This window comes from Crocuta crocuta, unplaced genomic scaffold (assembly GCF_008692635.1).
Source record: "Crocuta crocuta isolate KB4526 unplaced genomic scaffold, BGI_CrCroc_1.0 scaffold77, whole genome shotgun sequence".
In the NCBI taxonomy this organism is placed as follows: domain Eukaryota; kingdom Metazoa; phylum Chordata; class Mammalia; order Carnivora; family Hyaenidae; genus Crocuta; species Crocuta crocuta.
In genome coordinates this window covers 192,622-210,500 of record NW_027532172.1, presented here as the reverse complement: position 1 = coordinate 210,500, position 17,879 = coordinate 192,622, and the positions used below count along the sequence as shown (strand labels likewise).

The window sequence follows — 17,879 nt, the reverse complement described above, 5'->3', positions numbered from 1 at the left end:
ATCTGTCTGTCTGGGAGGTGCAGATGCTGGGGGGTGGTGTCATGGCTAGAAGGTGCAGGAAAGAGCAGGCTGTGCGCTCCCCTGCGGGTTTGGGAAACAGGCCCTGTGGTGGCAAGTTATGTGAACACCAGAGGCTCAAACTCTAGTTCTGGGGGCTGAACGAGTCTCTGATCTTGGGGCTGAAGTGCAAGGTGAGGTCTGTGTGGATAGGTGTGGGCCCACGCTGCCTGTAGAGAGCAGCAGGGTGGGGCAGCACCCTGGGACAGGCAGACTGGCCCCATTGTCTGAGCCGGGACCCACACCCGGGCCCGTCCCCCCCGAGCCGGGACCCACACCCGGGCCCGTCCCCTCCGAGCCGGGACCCACACCCGGGCCCGTCCCCCCCGAGCCGGGACCCACACCCGGGCCTGTCCCCCCCGAGCCGGGACCCACACCTGGGCCTGTTCCCCTGAGCTGGCACAAACACGTGTGCTCTGGGGCCTTGGCTGCACGTACCTGGATGCCGGAGGTAGTGAAGTATGGGATCTCAAACTTGACGCTGATCGGGGGCTTGCCCTCCTTGTCCTCTGCCTCCACGCTCGGAAGGCCAAAGTGGGCCCGCATCAGGTACTCCTTGCCGCCCTGAGGGAGCGGACGTGGCTCAGCCAACAGCTGCCCCTGAGAGTGCCAGGTGGCCGGCCTGGCAACTGAGCCGCTACCCACATGGCTGCGTCACCCAGAGTCTCGGCTCCTCTGACACACTTACACTTAGCCCAGGCCTCTCGGACTGTGCGGCCAGCCGAGCCAGCCCGATCGCAGGCTGCATAAAACTGCTGAATTCTTAGGATCAACACAGTTGCAGAAACTCTCGGGGAGAGAAGACCAGTTGCTGCAAAGACGCCTAGGCTGACGCGCCTCAGGAAGGAGAAGGGGGCACGAGGTGTACACACAGTGCAGGTCCAGGCCACCTGCCCGGCCCAGAGCCCGAGTCAGCACCCCTCGTGCCCTGTGTCCAGGCAGCACGTGGAAGCACAGGGGAAAGGTCAAGGTGAGGAATGGTGAACGGGGGGAGATAACAAGAGAACAAGTCGGAGGTCAGGGGCTGACTGATGAGCTGGGCTCGGGTCCTACTCCCAGAGGCGGCCCGGTAATGACTGGAAGCCCAGGCCGGGATGTGAGTGAGGCATCTGGGCCTGGACGTCCAAGCGCCCGGGTTATCTCGGCTAGAGGAGCAGGGACCAAAGAGAAGACAGCCCTCGTCACACACAGGACCCCGGGTGGCCCCAGGGCTCTGGTGGGAGTGGGCAGAGCAGGGCAGAGCCGAGTCACGGCTGCCCGGCCTGTGCCCATGCCCCCCTCCTGGGACGGAGCCAGTGGTCCGTCTGCTCACCGCCGCCGCCGGGGCAGGGCCAGCGCGAGAGGGGGAGCGCCGTCTGGGTCAGTGACATGTGCTGAGTAAAGACTCTGGGACAATGAGGGGAGAATAACATGGTCCCGGCCGCAGACAAAGCAGGCGGCAAAGGGACTAAATCCGCTCCAGCAGCCTGTGTATGAAACAGCCCCGGAATCCGAGCCTTTATAAAGACAAAAGGGAAAACGAAAGCAGGAGGAGCTCCGGGGGGCGCTGAGAGGGTCTGCTCGCCCACGGGGGGCCGGCATGTCGGTGTCAGCAGGTGCAATTCCCCCGTGGGCCAGAAACACCTACGGGCTGGCTCGCAGACCAAAGCCCAACTCTGTGCCACAGAAGCAGAGGAGGCCACGCCAGGAGGAAGGCCCGGAGAAGGCGCGAAGGCAGGAGCAGAGGCTGCTGTCCTGGGGTGGGGGGTGGGGGGAGTGCAGGGCAGGGATTTCAGGTGCCGCGGGGGAGGACGGCCGCGGTCCCAGAGGCTGCAGTCCTGTGACCCACGGGGAAGACGTCACAGCTACGAGTAGCCGAGTAGCCACAACACCAACACGCGGCAGCCACTTGCCAAGCGGATGCTACACGTCTGGGGTGCAGCGGGAGCTGCAGGGAGGCCGAGCTGATGGACGGACGCCCCCCCACCGTCTCAGCTGGCCTCGTGGGCTCTCTGCCCTGCTAACAGAAACCCCGTCTTCCTCTCAAGTGCAAGTGCACGCGGGAGCTGCAACCTCTGACCTCCTATTAGCATTCGACGAGCGCTTCAAGAAATCCCAGAAACAGAAACGATAAGAATCACGCTGTCTGGCCTCAGTGCTCCAGATCTGCAGTGAGGAGGAAGGAAACACAGAAGGCCCTTCCCCGAGGAAATTTAAAAAGAACGACCCACTCTGTTTGATTTCAGAATTTCTAGATGATTGTACCAAACACGACATGTCAGAACCTAAGGGTTATGCAGCGAAGGCAGCGCTCATAGGAACGTCTGCAGCTTAAACGCTTGTGGTGATGCAGATTCGAAAACAAAACCATCAAATGAAAATACCTAANCCTAACTTTAAAACTTAGAACAAGGAAAGGAGGAAGAAGTTTAAAGACTTATAAAAGACTGGGAAATATTACAACAATTACAAAGCGAATCTGGGAAGAAAAAAAAAAAAAGAAAAGCCCTCTAGGTAGTCTTATCAAGAAGACAGAAGGCCCAAATAGACAAAATAAAAGATAACAAGATGGAAGTAAGATGTCTAAGTGAACGGGGGAATAAAAAAAGACAGACATTTTCTACAAGTTGGCAGACACCCTGAAGACCTGGTTAGAATGGTGAACTTTGAAGGGAAACAGAATTTACCCACACAGCCTCTCACAGAAGTGGAAGCTCTGAATGGCCCAATTTCCATAGAAGAGGTAAAGTAGTCGAGATCTGGAAGGTCACAGAGCCAGGTTCTATCAACCTCAAGAACACTGTGGAGACGGGGCGCAGGCGCAGGGTAAGTGCCGGGGGGGGGCGGGCAGTGTGATCATGTGGCACGGGGTAAGTGCGGGATGCGATTGTGGAGACGGGGCGCANAGAATTTACCCACACAGCCTCTCACAGAAGTGGAAGCTCTGAATGGCCCAATTTCCATAGAAGAGGTAAAGTAGTCGAGATCTGGAAGGTCACAGAGCCAGGTTCTATCAACCTCAAGAACACTGTGGAGACGGGGCGCAGGCGCAGGGTAAGTGCCGGGGGGGGGCGGGCAGTGTGATTATGGGGCACGGGGTAAGTGCGGGATGCGATTGTGGAGACGGGGCGCAGGGTAAGTGTGGGTGACGGCGTGGAGACGGGGCACAGGGGACCTACAGATGGATGGGTGGAACAGAGGGTGGACCAAAAAAAGTCAACCTCATTTGTGAACAGCATTCAAATGCCATGTGCAGTGTTAGCAGAGCTCAGTGGTGCTTTAACGAGGAAACACCTCGACCCTGTGGAGCTTTCCAGAATGCAGGGATGGTTCCAGGGCCACCGCTTAACAGTCCTGAACTGAGACACCGAAGGGGCATCTGGATGAACCTGTCACCCATTTGTGCCGAAAACACAGGAAAGTAAGGGCGGGATCGAGTCCACAGCCCAACACAGCGTCAGATTTGGGGTGACGACGCCTGGCACCTCCAGCTGGGCCAAGACCAGAGGCCACTCTCCACTACCCACGGGCCCTGGAGACAGCGGCCAAAGCAAGGAGGCACGGAAGCCATCAAACGCCCAAGAGCGGCAGGGAAGGGAAACCCTTATCTGGTTGCAAATGATACGAAGGGTATCTAAGGATGCACAGGATTTGAAAGAAAACTACCGTAAACAAAACACAGTGAGGAGCTAGGGCTACAAACTAAATTACCCTACGAACATCGGCCACCTGCTGGAAGACACAAGGGAACAGAAGACCCTGCTCACTGACACCCTGACTTAAAAATCATCTTCATGAGAAATGTGCCAACTGCTCGTAAGCCTCAGGGGCTGGTGGGCACGGGTGTTGTGTGGCTTTTATCTAGTTCCAGACACGCGGCTGTTTCCCCTGAGGAAGTTCATCGAGTCATTCATGTTCCATTTGTGTACTTTTCTGTGCGCTGTATTTCAATAAATGCACTTTTTAAAACCAAGGAAAGGCTATGTGAAATATACAAGGTAAACGTTAAGACATCCCAGAAAGCACAAAGGCGAGGCCGACACAAAGCTACTGAACAGGACAAAGCTGCACAAAGGTGTTCTTCTGAACGGACTTCCATACGTACTGCACACAAACGGATTCTAAAGTTCGTAAGGAAAACCAAACAAGCAAGAATCACAGGAAAGAGACAAGAAATGGACGTGGCGGAGTTGGGGGGTGGGCCTGGCCTTATCAGATGTTAAAACATAGACTAAAGCCCTGAGTTGAAACATGGCCTTGCTGCGTGGACAGACAGACAACAGGACATTCAGAAAGATCTAATGCCATATGAAAATTTGATATTTGATAAACATGGCATCTCCAACCACCGGGGAGAAGATAGACCCTTTAGTAAATGTTAGAAAACTGGAAAGCCATTTGGAAAAAGATAAAACTGGACCTGTACCTCACCCCATTTACAAGACCTAGTTCTGAGAGGACCTAAAATCTAAGGTAAAAAACAGAAAAAGCCACTATACAGGTTCTAGAAGCAAATATGGGTGATTTCCTTTATATCTGGGAATGGTGAAGGCTTTCAAAGTATGACTCACAGTCCAGACACCATAAAAAGAAAAGACTGAGAAATCTATTTTAAACAACAATAATAAAACAAGGAAGCAATGTTAAGAAAGTCATACAGTGGCTTCATTTTCTTGATTTCGGCTCAGGTCATGATCTCACAGTTCATGGGATAGAGACCCCCAATGGGCTCTTGTGCTGACAGTGCACAGCGTGCTTGGGATTCTCTCCTTCTCTCTCTGTGCCCCCCTCACTCTCTCAAAATAAATAAACATTTTTTTTTTTTTAAAGAAAAAAGGTCACACAGCAAAAACCACCAGAAACAAAGCTGAAAGATAAACATCAAACTAGGGAAAAGCATTTGCAACTTGTATCAAAGAAAAAGTGCTAATCTTGCCCATATATAAAGAGCTCTCAGAAATAAAGAAAATGACCAAACCTGACAGAAAAATGAAGGAGACAGCTGCTGCAATTTCCACAGAAGGAAATGCAGATGGCCCTCAGACATAGGAAAAAGAGTTCATCTTGTTGATGATGAGAGAACGACAATGGGCCCTAATCAGCACAGCACGGGCCCGCACACCCACTTTCCTCTCTCTAGGCACTAGTGCTGCACATCCAGACTCAAATGCTCAAAATCCTGACCACAAGCCAGGCATCTCTGCCAGCATGAAGTGCTCCATGTTCCTGGAGCTGGTGCTGGAGTCCCGAAACCCATGCTGCTCAGGCCTCAAGGCAGCCTGCTCCCCTCAAGGGAAGCTGAGTTCTGAACCAGAGGGTCAGAGAAGGAGGGAAGGAGGGAGGGAGGGAGAGACAGAGGGAGGAAGGGACAGAGGGAGGGAAGGGTGCTGCCCTGATGCTGGAGACGGGCCTCTCACAGACAAGCTGCCTCTCCTCGCTCGGTGTGCAGGGGTCCTGGCCCTGCGCCCCGTTCTGAGGCTGCTGCATGCTGTGGCGGCTGTGCTGGGCACAGGGAGCAGGTGGGGTGTGGCAGGAAGCCGCACCCCGCTGAGACGGGCACTCACCGGGAAGGACTTGATGGACCACACGATCTCGCTGTTCTCGGGGACCCACTTGACACCCCCCACTGTCGTCTTAAACTTGGGGGAGTCGGCATCGTTGGGCACAGGGATGTGGATCTCCACGTTGTTGGCCGTTGACCGCCGCTTGAACTGGCTCTTGGCCTGGAGACAGGGCCGATACAGCCGCGGTGTAGACGGCACAGGGGAGAAAGCCTGGCCCCCACCTAGCCTGCCCCCACCAGAACCCTACATCCCCTGGCCTGGGGGCCCCCACCAAGCTGACCCCGGTTCTCCAGGCTCAGCTCATACCCTCCCGCCACCTGAGACCCTCCCTATGTCTTCCAGTCCCCTCGGCCTTCAGGGCTCCTCATTCCTCCCCCTGGGTCAGTGAGGCAGCATAGACCTCAGCCACAGGCCTGATCTCCCCGGACAGGGGGTCACAGAGCCCCATGGCACCCCTGCCCTGGTTAGGACCTGAGCGGGCGGGGCCATCCACAGCCCCCGTCTCCCCGCCCTCGCCCCCAGGCTGACGCCGTGGGCAGGATGTACGCACCTTGATCATGTACTCGATGCGGCTGTGGGAATGCTTTTCAATCACGGACTCGATCCAGATCAAGGGCTTGACCTGTTGGGGAGAGCGGACGCGGCACTCACACCGTTCTCACGGCCACTGCCCTGGGTGCTGGGGGAGTGTGTAGCTGGACCAGGACACACATGGAGGCACAGGGGCCTCCGTGAAAACGCAGAGCACATCACCGGCCAGGGCTGCCTGCAATGGGGGCAGCAGTGCCGTCTGGTCCCTCGGGAAGGTCAGGGCCCCGGGCTGCGAACGCTGGCCCCACGGAGCCTGGGTGCCCTGGGTGTCCCGCCCACCAGGGAGGGGGCGGAGGGATCTGGAGCCTCCCACAGGCTGCCCTGGAGGAAAGCCTGCCCCTTGGGCAGGGGGTGCACTCACATGGGTGTTGAGGCGGTAGGACATGAGCTCGAACTCGCCGTCGGGTGGGATGAAGGAGATGGTGCGGTCGTTCTCAAAGCGGGAGAGTCGCACACACTGGTGGAACTTCACGTCCTCCAGCTCCACGGACTTGCTCTTGCCGCCTGAGGGGAGGAGGGGTAAGGGCGGGACAGACCCCAGCCCCTCTGGGTCACTCTCTCTGCAACACTGCCATTGCCGGGGGCTCTCCCTTGGCAGAGCAGGGCTGCCCCTCAAATCTGTGAGATCATCTTGCGTCACGAATGCCAAGGGGGCCAGGTTCCCGGACAACCTCCCCGTTCCTCCTCAGCCCCCAGGAAGCCCTGTCACATCCTGACCCCGGACACACGCTGAGGGCCGGGCTGGTCGGCCTGGGTCACTCGGGTCCCCAGCAGCCAGTCCAGGGTTGAGCCAGGGCTGCTGCCCAGGGCCCGGACGAGTTCGCTGAGTGTCACAGCCCTGGCTGGGGATGAGTCCGGGCCCCTAGTGTGCCCTGGCCACACCATCACCCGCTGTGCTCTGGGTTCCTGTCTGGGTTTCCCCTCCCACGGAGCAGCCGGGCAGCTTGGGCCCGGCCAAGGAGAGGAGCTACCCCGATGGGCTGACACCCCAGAGGGCCCCCTGCCTGCTGTGATGGAGGGGCCGCCACTGCCAGGGCTGGCAGGCCTGTGGTGGGCTGGGAGGTGGGTGCCCCACATGTCAACACAGAGCTGGACACGCTGGGGCCCTGAGGTCACTCTGCCCCCCCACCCCGCCACCACAGGGGTGCTATGTGCAGGCTGTGTGGTGAGAGCTAGAGCCGCTGGGTGTAGCCTTCAAACAGCCCAGACGTGGCACCCCAGGTGGGGGCGGAGCCGGCGCAGGAAGGGAGGGAACAAGGCATGGCCTAGCCCTGGGCCTGCAGCTCCCTTTGAGACGGTGCAGGGCCGGGGCTGGGTCGTGGACCTGGGTGGCCCTCCCCACACTGATGTCTAAGACGCTCACCCGTGTGCTCGGCCACAGGGGGACGAAGGGACTTGACCTTGGGATCTCCACTCTCTGTATTTCTATGACCAGTTACGGGTTCACTAGTGCATGGTCATCTTGTAATAACGTGAACACGTTTCTGGAGCAAGCACTCGAGGTACACGTGCCCCCCGTCGGCTCTGAGCCCTGCGTGGGCCCGCTCTGGCCCCAGGGATGCAGTGGGCTGGTGGGGGTACTCACGGCCCGTGTTGTCGAACAGAACCTTGTCGTTGAGGCCCAGGCGCAGCTCGGGCATGCCTGAGAGGAAGACCCGCATCTTGATGGAGCCCACAATCTCGCTGCGCAGCACGTTGCCGTTGGCACTGACCTGGGAGCAGCGAGGCGGGCGTGAAGGGGGCCCCTACTCACCAGCTGCATACCCACCCAGCCACTCAAATCTCCAGGCCCTTCTCTCCATCCCGAGCTGGGTGAGCCCCACCTGTCTCCCATCCAGCCACCGGGTGAGGACCCCGCCGGTGCCTGCTCACCAGCTAGGCTGGCCGCCCTCGGAGCAGGCCACACCTGCTTTTCTTGAGACCTCTGTTTCTCCACATGGGGCCTGAGGAGGCCCCCCGCCCCTTGCCCCCTACTTCCTCAGGATGGAGCCTCCTGGGCCCTGACCCCACTCTGCTTCCCAGAGCGGCCCTGAGGTCTGATGACTAGCTGGTCCACAGTGACAGTGCGTTTACATGACAGGTCACAGGAGTGAGTGGCTGAGCCCTTCCTCCATGCACCCCAATAGTCTGCACGGCAGGGTCATGCCTTGGGCAGCCCCACACCTCACGGGCAGGCCAGGAAGCACCTGAGAGGCCAGCAGGCAAACCCTGAGACTGTCCTGAGGAAGCCAGACTGCTGGATACCTCTTCTCGGGCCCATTTTAGATTCAACGACACTAAGACACAGAGCAGAGGCCACACGGTGGCCGGCGGAGGCCCTGGGGCCACATCTGTGACCGCCACCCCGCATCACCACACCCACTCTCACAGGCAAGAGCGAGGGCTACAAACGGCCTGGAGGCCACGTGGGCCACCCCGCAGAGGCACTAGCCACGCCCACATGCTGGAGGGCCCGAAGTGCCTATTTCTGCAGAGAAAGAGGAAAATCTGTCCAGCCTTTGACTCAAGCATCTGGAAAGCACCACGTGCAAGCATGAGAGCTTCACCTCTGGAGGAGGGGGGAACTGGGGCACCAGGAGATGACAACCTGGGGAAGGCACAAAACAGGGCAGGAGGCCCTTCAGGTCTGGCTCTGTCACCTCCCTGCTCGCTGGCCTCTCACTGTCCCCACCTGGCGGGCAGGCAGCCCCCTGACCCTGCAGCACACAGCAGCCACCTCTTGCCCTCTGCCTCTTGTCAGCCCTGTCACTGTCTCCGCTCTGGTGATGGGGTACGTCAGGCCACTCACTGCTGGGTCCAGCATGAGGACAGCGCCTGGGGACAGAAGGTCCTCAGCAGGCATGTGCAAACATGGGCCCTCGCTGGCCGGGCTCTGGGGCCCCCACGCTCCCAACTGTGCCTGCCCTAGATGTGGAGGGCCGTCTACCCCTTGGGGAGCAGGGACCGCACAGCCCTCTGGAACTGAACCCATGAGGGCACCAGTGCCGGAAAGGTGGGCTCAGGAAGGGGAGCAGAGCCGTGCAGCCCATGAGGCTCACCCAGCCTTGCATCACAGACAGCAAGCAGGATGGGTGGGCACAGAAGGGATATGTGCCGAGCTACTCAAGGACACTGTCACATCCAGGTCACCGGAACCTGCAGGCCCGTGTGGACTGGGCCACCAGCTCTGCCATTAGACTCAGGAAGATGGTGTTCAAGCCCAGCTGGGATGCCCGCAGCTGCCCTGTGCTGCCCCGCGTGCAGAAGAACAGGGTCCTTCAGGCACAGCCACATGCTGGGTGTGCCGCGGTCAGGACACCCCTGGAACCTCCAGTACTTTCACATAAGCTATTTACAGGCCGTTCCCCGGGATCTGCTTTCCCACGCCAGGACACTCTAGGGCCAGACGGGCCATGTTTTGGGCTCAGTAAACAATTCAGACAACGGTCCTCAGACAGGAGGGGCATGTGGTTACTGAGGCCAGGGTCTTGCTTCAAGACTCAAAAAGTAAGAAGGCAAATATGTTTATGTGAAGTCCACTGGGAGACTCTTTTGGGGAAGCACTGTGACCGATCCCACACCTGAGGACCCGCCACTCCAGGGACCCTGCCCGGGTAAAGGCGATGCCCCAACCACACGTCTGAGGACAGACACGCTGGCCCATTTCTGCACCGTCTGCGGCAGCTGGAAATGCACACAGTCGAGTGAGCTGCATGATGGGACTGGTCTGATCGGTCATGAAGATCTGCAGACTGAAGACAAGCACACCGCAGGTAACGTGGGTCCAGCCTGTATGCCCTCCCGGCCATGGGCTACATCATGGGCAGGGTGCATGGGCAGCCGTCAAAGACTGANCCCCCACCATGGGAAAGTGCTGAGCAAACCTGGAAGTGGAAGTGAGCGCTGGGGGAAGCCTGTAGCTCTGGCTTCAGAGCCAGAAGGGGAACTCCTGGGGCTCAGAGGACACACGGGAATCCCCCGACTGTCCCCTCGTGTGGGTTCTCTCACACCCAGGCCCCAGGCAACTAGCTGCTGTTCCCAGAGGGTGGGGCCAGCTCAGGGTTCAGGCCGCCGCAGGCAGGCACCACAGAGAAGGGATCTAGAGCCCCCAGTTGGTCACAGAACCCAAAAGGGAAGCCCTAAACAGCTGAAAAGTACCAGATAGACAGCAGAGAGTGAGGAGTCCAAGAGAGCAACCCCACGAAATTATTTATGGCTCCAGAGCACCCTAGAACTGGGAATGAGTAACTACGATCCTAATTAGTATGCTGAAGACTCTGAGAAACAAACCCCCCCGGTCCCAGGCTGGCCACCAGGCAGTGCACCCTTCAGCTAAACTCAAATAGCAAATGGCAGGAAGGCTTTGAAAACTGAACTGATACTTATGACCCACAAATTGTGGGCTGCAACTTGCGGCCTGAACCTAACCGGGCCAATTGTCTGCTTGAACAAAAATACTGACATTTTCTGTATGATCTAAAAATACTCAGCGTACAAAGAACCACGAAAATGTAACTCACATGGAAAATACCATCAACAGATGCCAATGCTGATGCAAATGTTGGAGCTATCTGACAAAGGCTTTAAACAGTTATGGAAAAATTACAAACACCCTTGCAACAAATGTTAAAAGAAAAAGTCTCAGTAAAGAAGCAGACTATAGGAAGAAGAATCAAATGAAAATTTTAGAACTAAAAGATGCAATAACAGAAATACAAGACTTGCTGGATGGGCTCAACAGCAGAATGGAGATAAAGCACTAAAGGGCCATGGAGCTTGAAGACAGATCAGAAGGAAGCATCCGGTCTAAACAACAAAGAAAAAAAAAAGATAGGATAAAATGAACAGAGACTCAGGGGCCCTTGGGACATTGACAAAAGGTCTAACATTCATGTCACTGGAGTCTGAAAAGAAAAGAGAAAGAGGAAAATGATGCAAACATATCTGAGGACATAACAGCTGCAAACATCCCAATTTTCGTAGAAGACATAACCCAACAGATTCAAGAAGCTGAACAAATGCCAAACAGTAGAAACCTGAAAATATGCATACCCAGACAGAGCAGATCTGCTGAAAACTAAAGACAAAGAAAAAAATCTGGAAAGCATCCAGAGAAAAGCAATGTATTACCTACAGGGGAATACGGATTTGAGTGACTGTGGATTTCTCACCAGGAAGTGTGGAACCCAGTGGGAATGAAACAACATTTTCAAGGAGCCAAAGGACCACTGTCAACCCAGACCTGTATGCAGTGGAAATATCCTTCAGAATGAAGTGGCAATGAAGACATTCTCAGATGGAGGAAAAGCAAAGTGGAGTAGAAGGGAAATGATACCAGAAAGAAACCTGGGAAGTCAGGAAATCAAGGGAGAGCAACAGAAGTGCCAAATGTCTGGGTTAAATGGGTTAGTCTCTTGAGGGTGTTAAAGCCTATTTGAGAACTGAAAGCAAAAAATCTTACCAGTGGTTTCCAGTGTATCTAGATTAATGTATAAAACAGCTCTAGCATCAAAAGGAAGCAAAGTTTCTGGATTCCAAGTGAAGTGGTGAAATACTCTAAGTAGGTAAGTACACATTTTATAGTAAACGCTAGAAAAAAAACTATAAAGAGATATGGTAACAACCAATGTGAACAAATGAAATGGAATATTAAAAATATTCAAAGAGACCACAGAAGGATAGGAAAAAACAACAAAGGAATGAAAAACAGAGGCAACAAAAGAAAAGAATAAAATGGCAGACTTTATTCTAACAAATTAATAGTTACAATAAGCATAAACGCTCTAAACATATCAATTGAAAGACAGAGACTGCCAGAATGGATTTTAAAAGATGACCCAGTTTCAGCACCGTGTGCTGTATGGAAGTACTGAAATCACTACACTGTACACTTGAAACTAATATTACCCTGTAATATGAACTAGAATTTAAATAAAAACTTTAAAAAAAATAAAAGGACAGGGGCACCTAGCTGGCTCAGTCAATGGAGTGTGTGACTCTTGATCTTGGAGTTCAAGCCCCATGTTGGATGTAGACACTACTTAAAAATAAAATCTTTAAAAAAAAAAAAAAAAGATTAAGAAAAGAAGTAAAAGGATAGAAAAACACATACTGTGTAAACACTGATGGAATAAACTCTGGAGTGATAATATTAAGAGCAAAATCAGAGCAAAAAAAATTTTATCCCTATAAAAGGGACCTTGTATAACAATAAAAGAAAGGGTCAGCTCGCCAAGGAAACACAAGAATCCTAAATGTGCAGGTGCCTAACTGCATAGCTTCAAAATATGTTAAGACATAATTTACAATTAGTGCTGGAGCTTTTAACACTGTCAACAATAGGTAGAACTAGTAAACAGATAATTAGCAGAAAAGCTGGAAGAAATGAACAATGTCACCAGCCAACAGGATTTAACTGGCAATTACAGAGCATTCCACCCAACAAAAGCAAAATATGCATTTTTTCAACTGTACATAGAATGCTTGACAAGACAGGTCACATTCTGGGTCACTAAAAGAAACCTTAACAAATTTTAAAAAATTGGCATTATAAAAAGCATATTTTTTTTTTTTTTCTTTTTTTTTAATTTTTAGAAAGGGAGAGAATCCCATGCAGACTTCGCATGGTCAGCATGGAGCCTGATGTGGGGCTTGAACTCACAAACCACAAGATCATGACCTGAGCCAAAAGCAAGAGTCAGCACTTAACTGACTAAGCCACCCAGGCGCCCACAGAAAGTATATTCTTAAGCAATAATGCCAATTAAAAAGAGCAATGACAACAAGATAACAGAAATATCTGCAAACATTTAAAAATTAAACAGGGCGCCTGGGTGGCTTAGTCGGTTAAGCGTCCGACTTTCGCTTAGGTCATGATCTCGCGGTTTGTGGGTTTGAGCCCCGTGTTGGGCTCTGTGCTGACTGCCAGCTCAGAGCCTGGAGCCTATTTCAGTCTGTGACTCCCTCTCTCTCTGACCCTCCCCTGCTCACGCTGTCTCTCTCTCTCTCCTAGAAATAAATAAAACATTAAAAAAAAATAAAAAAAAATTAACACACTTTTATTAAATAATCCAGGAGTCAGGGGTGCTTGGGTGGCTCAGTCAGTTANTCTCTCTCTCTCTCTCTCCTAGAAATAAATAAAACATTAAAAAAAATTAAAAAAAAAATTAAACAACACACTTTTATTAAATAATCCAGGAGTCAGGGGTGCCTGGGTGGCTCAGTCAGTTAGGCATCTGACTTCAGCTTAGGTCATGATCTCACTGCTCCTGAGTTCGAGCCTGGCGTCAGGCTCTGTGTTGACAGCTCAGAGCCTGGAGCCTGCCTCTCTCTCTCTCTGCTCCTCCCCCACTCACACGCTTCCTCTCTCTCTCTCTCTCTCTCTCTCTCTCTCAAAAATAATAATAAAAAAATAATCCATAAGTCAAAAATGAAGTCTCAAGGGAAATTTGAAAATATTTGAACAAAGATGAAAACCTAACATACCAATGATGGGATGTAGCTAAAGCCCTGCTTAGACATTATATGTTCATATTAAAAAAGAAAGATTTCAAATCAGTATCTTTGGCTTCCAACTTAAGAATCTAGAAAAAGAAGAGCAAAACAAACCCAAATCACAGAGAAGGAAATATGAGAGCTAAGAGCAGAAATCAATAAAACTGAAAATGAATAAACAACAGAAAATCAATGAAGTCAAAAGCCAATTCTTGGTGAAAGCCAATTCATCACCAATAAAAGAGATGAAACTCTTGCAAGACTGACAAAAAGAAAAGAAATATGACATAAATGACCAATACCAGGAATGAAAGAGGGGGCATCAGCACAGACCCCACAGACTTTGAAAAAACAGTAAGGGATGCACACAGCACTACGCACATGAACTCAGTGACACTGATGAAGTAGATCAGCTTCTTAAAAACAACAAAGTACCAAACCTCACCAAAGATGAAACAGGAAACCCAAATAATCATATAACCATTACAGGATTGAAATTTGTAGTTAAAAATATTCTTTTTTTAAAAAAATGTTTTATTTATTTTTGAGAGAGAGAGAGAGACAGCGTGAGCAGGGGAGGGTCAGAGAGAGGGAGGGAGACACAGAATCTGAAGCAGGCTCCAGGCTCTGAGCTGTCAAGCACAGAGCCCGAGGAGGGGCTCTAACCCATGAACCATGAGATCATGACCTGAGCCAAAGTCGGACGCTTAACCAACTGACCCACCCAAGCACTCCTGTAGTTAAAAATATTCTGAAACAAAAATCAGATAGTTTCACAAGTGAATTCTACCAAGTAAAATTTAAAATATACAATTTATGATACTTTCAAAAAAAAGAATGAGCCGTGAGATCATGATCTGAGCTAAAGTCGGATGCCTAACCAACTGAGCCACCCAGGCGCCTCGCTAATGTTTTAAATTTAAAAATATATATATTGGAGCATCTGGGTGGCTCAGTCGGTTGAGCATCCGGCTTCGGCTCAGGTTATGATCTCACGATTCGTGGGTTCGAGCCCTGCATCGGGCTCTGTGCTGACAGCTCAGAGCCTGGAGCCTGCTTCAGATTCTGTGTCTCCCTCTCTTTCTGACCCTCCCCTGCTCACGGTGTCTCTCTCTCTCAAAAATAAATAAAACATTAAAAAATTTTTTAAATAAATATTTATTTATTTTGAGAGTGTGTGTGTGTGCATGTGTGCAAGCAGGGGAGAGGCAGAGAGAGAGAAAGGGACAGAGAGAGAATCCCAAGCAGACTCCAAGCTGTCAGCGCAGAGCCCCAAAAGGAGCTCAATCCTACAACTGTGAGATCATGACCTGAGGTAAAATTAAAAATCAAATGCTCAACTGACTGAGCCACTCAGGTGCCTCCTGATGCTAACATTTTATGCAAAGGAACTAAATAGCTAGAACAATTTTGAAAAAAGAAGAACGTTGGAAGGGTCACATAACCTGATTTTCAGACTTAATAAAGTTACAGGTATCAAAGACAGTGCAGTATTGGTGAATGAATAATAAAGATCAATGAACAGAAGAGGGTCCAGAAACAGACTCACACAAATATGGCCAAGTGATTTTTTACAAAAGCACAAAAGCAGTTCAATGGAGAAAGGGGTAGTTTTTTCAAAAAATGATGTTGAGGGGCACCTGGGTGGCTCCGTCAGTTAAGCATCTGACTTCAGCTCAGGTGATGATCTCCCGGTTTGGGAGTTCGAGCCCCACATCAGGGTCTGTGCTGACAGCTTGGAGCCTGAAGCCTGCTTCTGTGTGTGTGTCTCTCTCTGTCCCTCCCCAGCTCATACTCTGTCTTGCCCTCTCTCTCTCTCAAATATAAACATTAGGAAAAAAAATTTTTTTAATGATGTTGGAACAACATGCAAAAAAAAATGGACATAAGCCTCATACCTTATATGAAACTTAACTCTAAGTTGGTCATGGATCTAAACATAAAAAACTTTTAGAAGAAAATTTAGAAAACCTCTGTGGCTCTGGGTTCAGCGGTGAGTCCTCAGACATGGCACCAAAAGCACATGCCCAAAAAAATCGATTATTGGATTTCTCAAAATTAAAAATGTTTACCCTGCGAAAGGCACTGCACCACCTGGATGAAAAGACCAGGGACGGCCTGGGAGAGAGTCTCTCAGATCACGTACCAGACGAGACACCTGTACCCGGGATACATAAAGAACTTTCAAAATGCAACAATCAGAAAACAAAGAACGCAATTTAAAAATGCTCAAAAGACACGAAAAGACACTGGTCCAAAGATGATACAGTGGTGACGAAGAAGCACACAGGGGCGTATTTAACATCATCAGCATCAGGGAAGTTATACCAACTGCAAATTATACCTATGATGAGCTAACACGACACACCTACTAAGATGGTGAAAATCAAGACAGCGACCGAGGAGGTGAAGCCACCAGCACCCTCGTCCACAGCGGGTGAGAAGCGCGGAGCAAGCTTCTGCACAGCCAAGGAAACAACCCAGAAAATTAATAGGCAACCAACGGAATGGGAAAAGATAGTTGCAAATGACATATCAGATAAAGGGTTAATATCCAGAATCTATAAGGAACTCACCAAACTACATGCCCGAAAAACAAACAACCCAGTGAAGAAATGGGCAGAAGACATGAACAGACACTTCTCCAAAGAGGACATCCAGATGGCCAACAGACACATGAAACGATGCTCAGCATCCCTCCTCATCAGGGAAATACAAATCAAAACCACACTGAGATACCACCTCACGCCAGTCAGAGTGGCTAAAATGAGCAAATCAGAGAACTCTAGATGCTGGCGAGGATGTGGAGAAACGGGCACCCTCCTACACTGTTGGTGGGAATGTAAACTGGTACAGCCCCTCTGGAAAACAGTGTGGAGGTTCCTCAGGAAACTAACAATAGAACTCCCCTATGACCCAGCAATAGCACTGCTAGGAATTTACCCAAGGGATACAGAAATGCTGATGCATAGGAGCACATGTACCCCAATGTTCATAGCAGCACTCTCCACAATAGCTAAAACATGGAAAGAGCCTAAGTGTCCATCAACAGATGAATGGATCAAGAAGATGTGGTTTATCTATACCATGGAATACTACATGGCAATGAGAAACAATGAAATCTGGCCATGTGTAGCAACATGGATGGACCTTGAGGGTGTTATGCTGAGCGAAATAAGTCAGGCAGAGAAGGACAAATATCATATGTTTGCACGTATAGGAGGATTAGGAGGAACTTGACGGAGGAACAAGGGGGAGAAGAAGGGCGGAAATGGTGGGGGAAAGGGAGAGAGGCAAACCATGAGAGACTCTTGAATGCTGACAAAAACTGAGGACTGATGGATGTGGGGGGAGGGGGGGATGGGCATGGAGGAGGACACTTGTGGGGATGAGCACTGAGTGTTATGTGGAAACTAATTTGACAATAAACTATTTGTAAAAAAAAAAAAGAAGCGCGGAGCAGCCCCACTGCAAGACGGTCTGGCGGCTTCTTGGGAAGTTAAATGTACGCTTACCGTGTGGCCCAGCGACCCCAGTTCTGGGTGTTCGCCCTTGAGACATGAAAACTTCCGTCTACACAGAAACCTGCACACAGAGTGTCTGCAGCACCTCCATTCACAACAGCCGAACACTGCAGACGACCCCCAAGTCCTTCAGGAGGTGAATGGACGAACCCGGTGTGATTCAGGATATAAAATAAATACAAATGAATATAAGAAGAAACAAACTCTGAAAAACACAGCAACTTGGATGACTCTCAAAGACATGCTGAGTGGAAGAAGCCGGATGGAAAGGTCACATGCTCTGTGACTCCATTCGTGTGACAATCTCAACAAGACAGAACTAGTAAGTCCCCTTCTCCGCAGGAGACACGGTCCGAGGCCCCGGTGGATGCCTGGGAAGTGCAGACGGCATGGAGCCCTCTACATGCTGCCTGTTCCTAAGTATGTGCGCCTGCAATACAGGCTAGAGTGCAAGTTAGGCACAGTAAGAGAGCAACGACAGTAACAAAACGCACAACTAGAACAACATACTGTAACCAAAGGTACGTGACTGCGCTCTCTCTCTCTCAAAATACCGGACTGTTCTGTACCCGCCCTTCTTGTGATGCGGTGAGCTGACAAACGCCTACGTGAGGATGTGAAGGTGAACGACGTGGGCACCGCGAGGCAACACTCCGCAGCGACTGACCTCTGACAAGAGTCAGGAGGACCA

At 51.5% G+C, this 17,879-nt stretch overlaps 1 protein-coding gene across 1 annotated transcript in view; it reads right to left on the bottom strand.

The window, feature by feature from the left end:
• AP1M1 (adaptor related protein complex 1 subunit mu 1) overlaps positions 1 to 17,879 on the bottom strand; it is a 29,311-nt gene that overhangs the window by 1,390 nt on the left and 10,042 nt on the right. The window contains exons 7-11 of the mRNA XM_077776991.1: positions 7,777 to 7,903; positions 6,553 to 6,695; positions 6,151 to 6,222; positions 5,601 to 5,759; positions 496 to 621 (exon numbers count right to left, since the gene is read on the bottom strand). Of these exons, the coding sequence (XP_077633117.1) occupies positions 496 to 621; positions 5,601 to 5,759; positions 6,151 to 6,222; positions 6,553 to 6,695; positions 7,777 to 7,903 (627 nt within the window). The remainder of the gene's footprint in view (positions 1 to 495; positions 622 to 5,600; positions 5,760 to 6,150; positions 6,223 to 6,552; positions 6,696 to 7,776; positions 7,904 to 17,879) is intronic.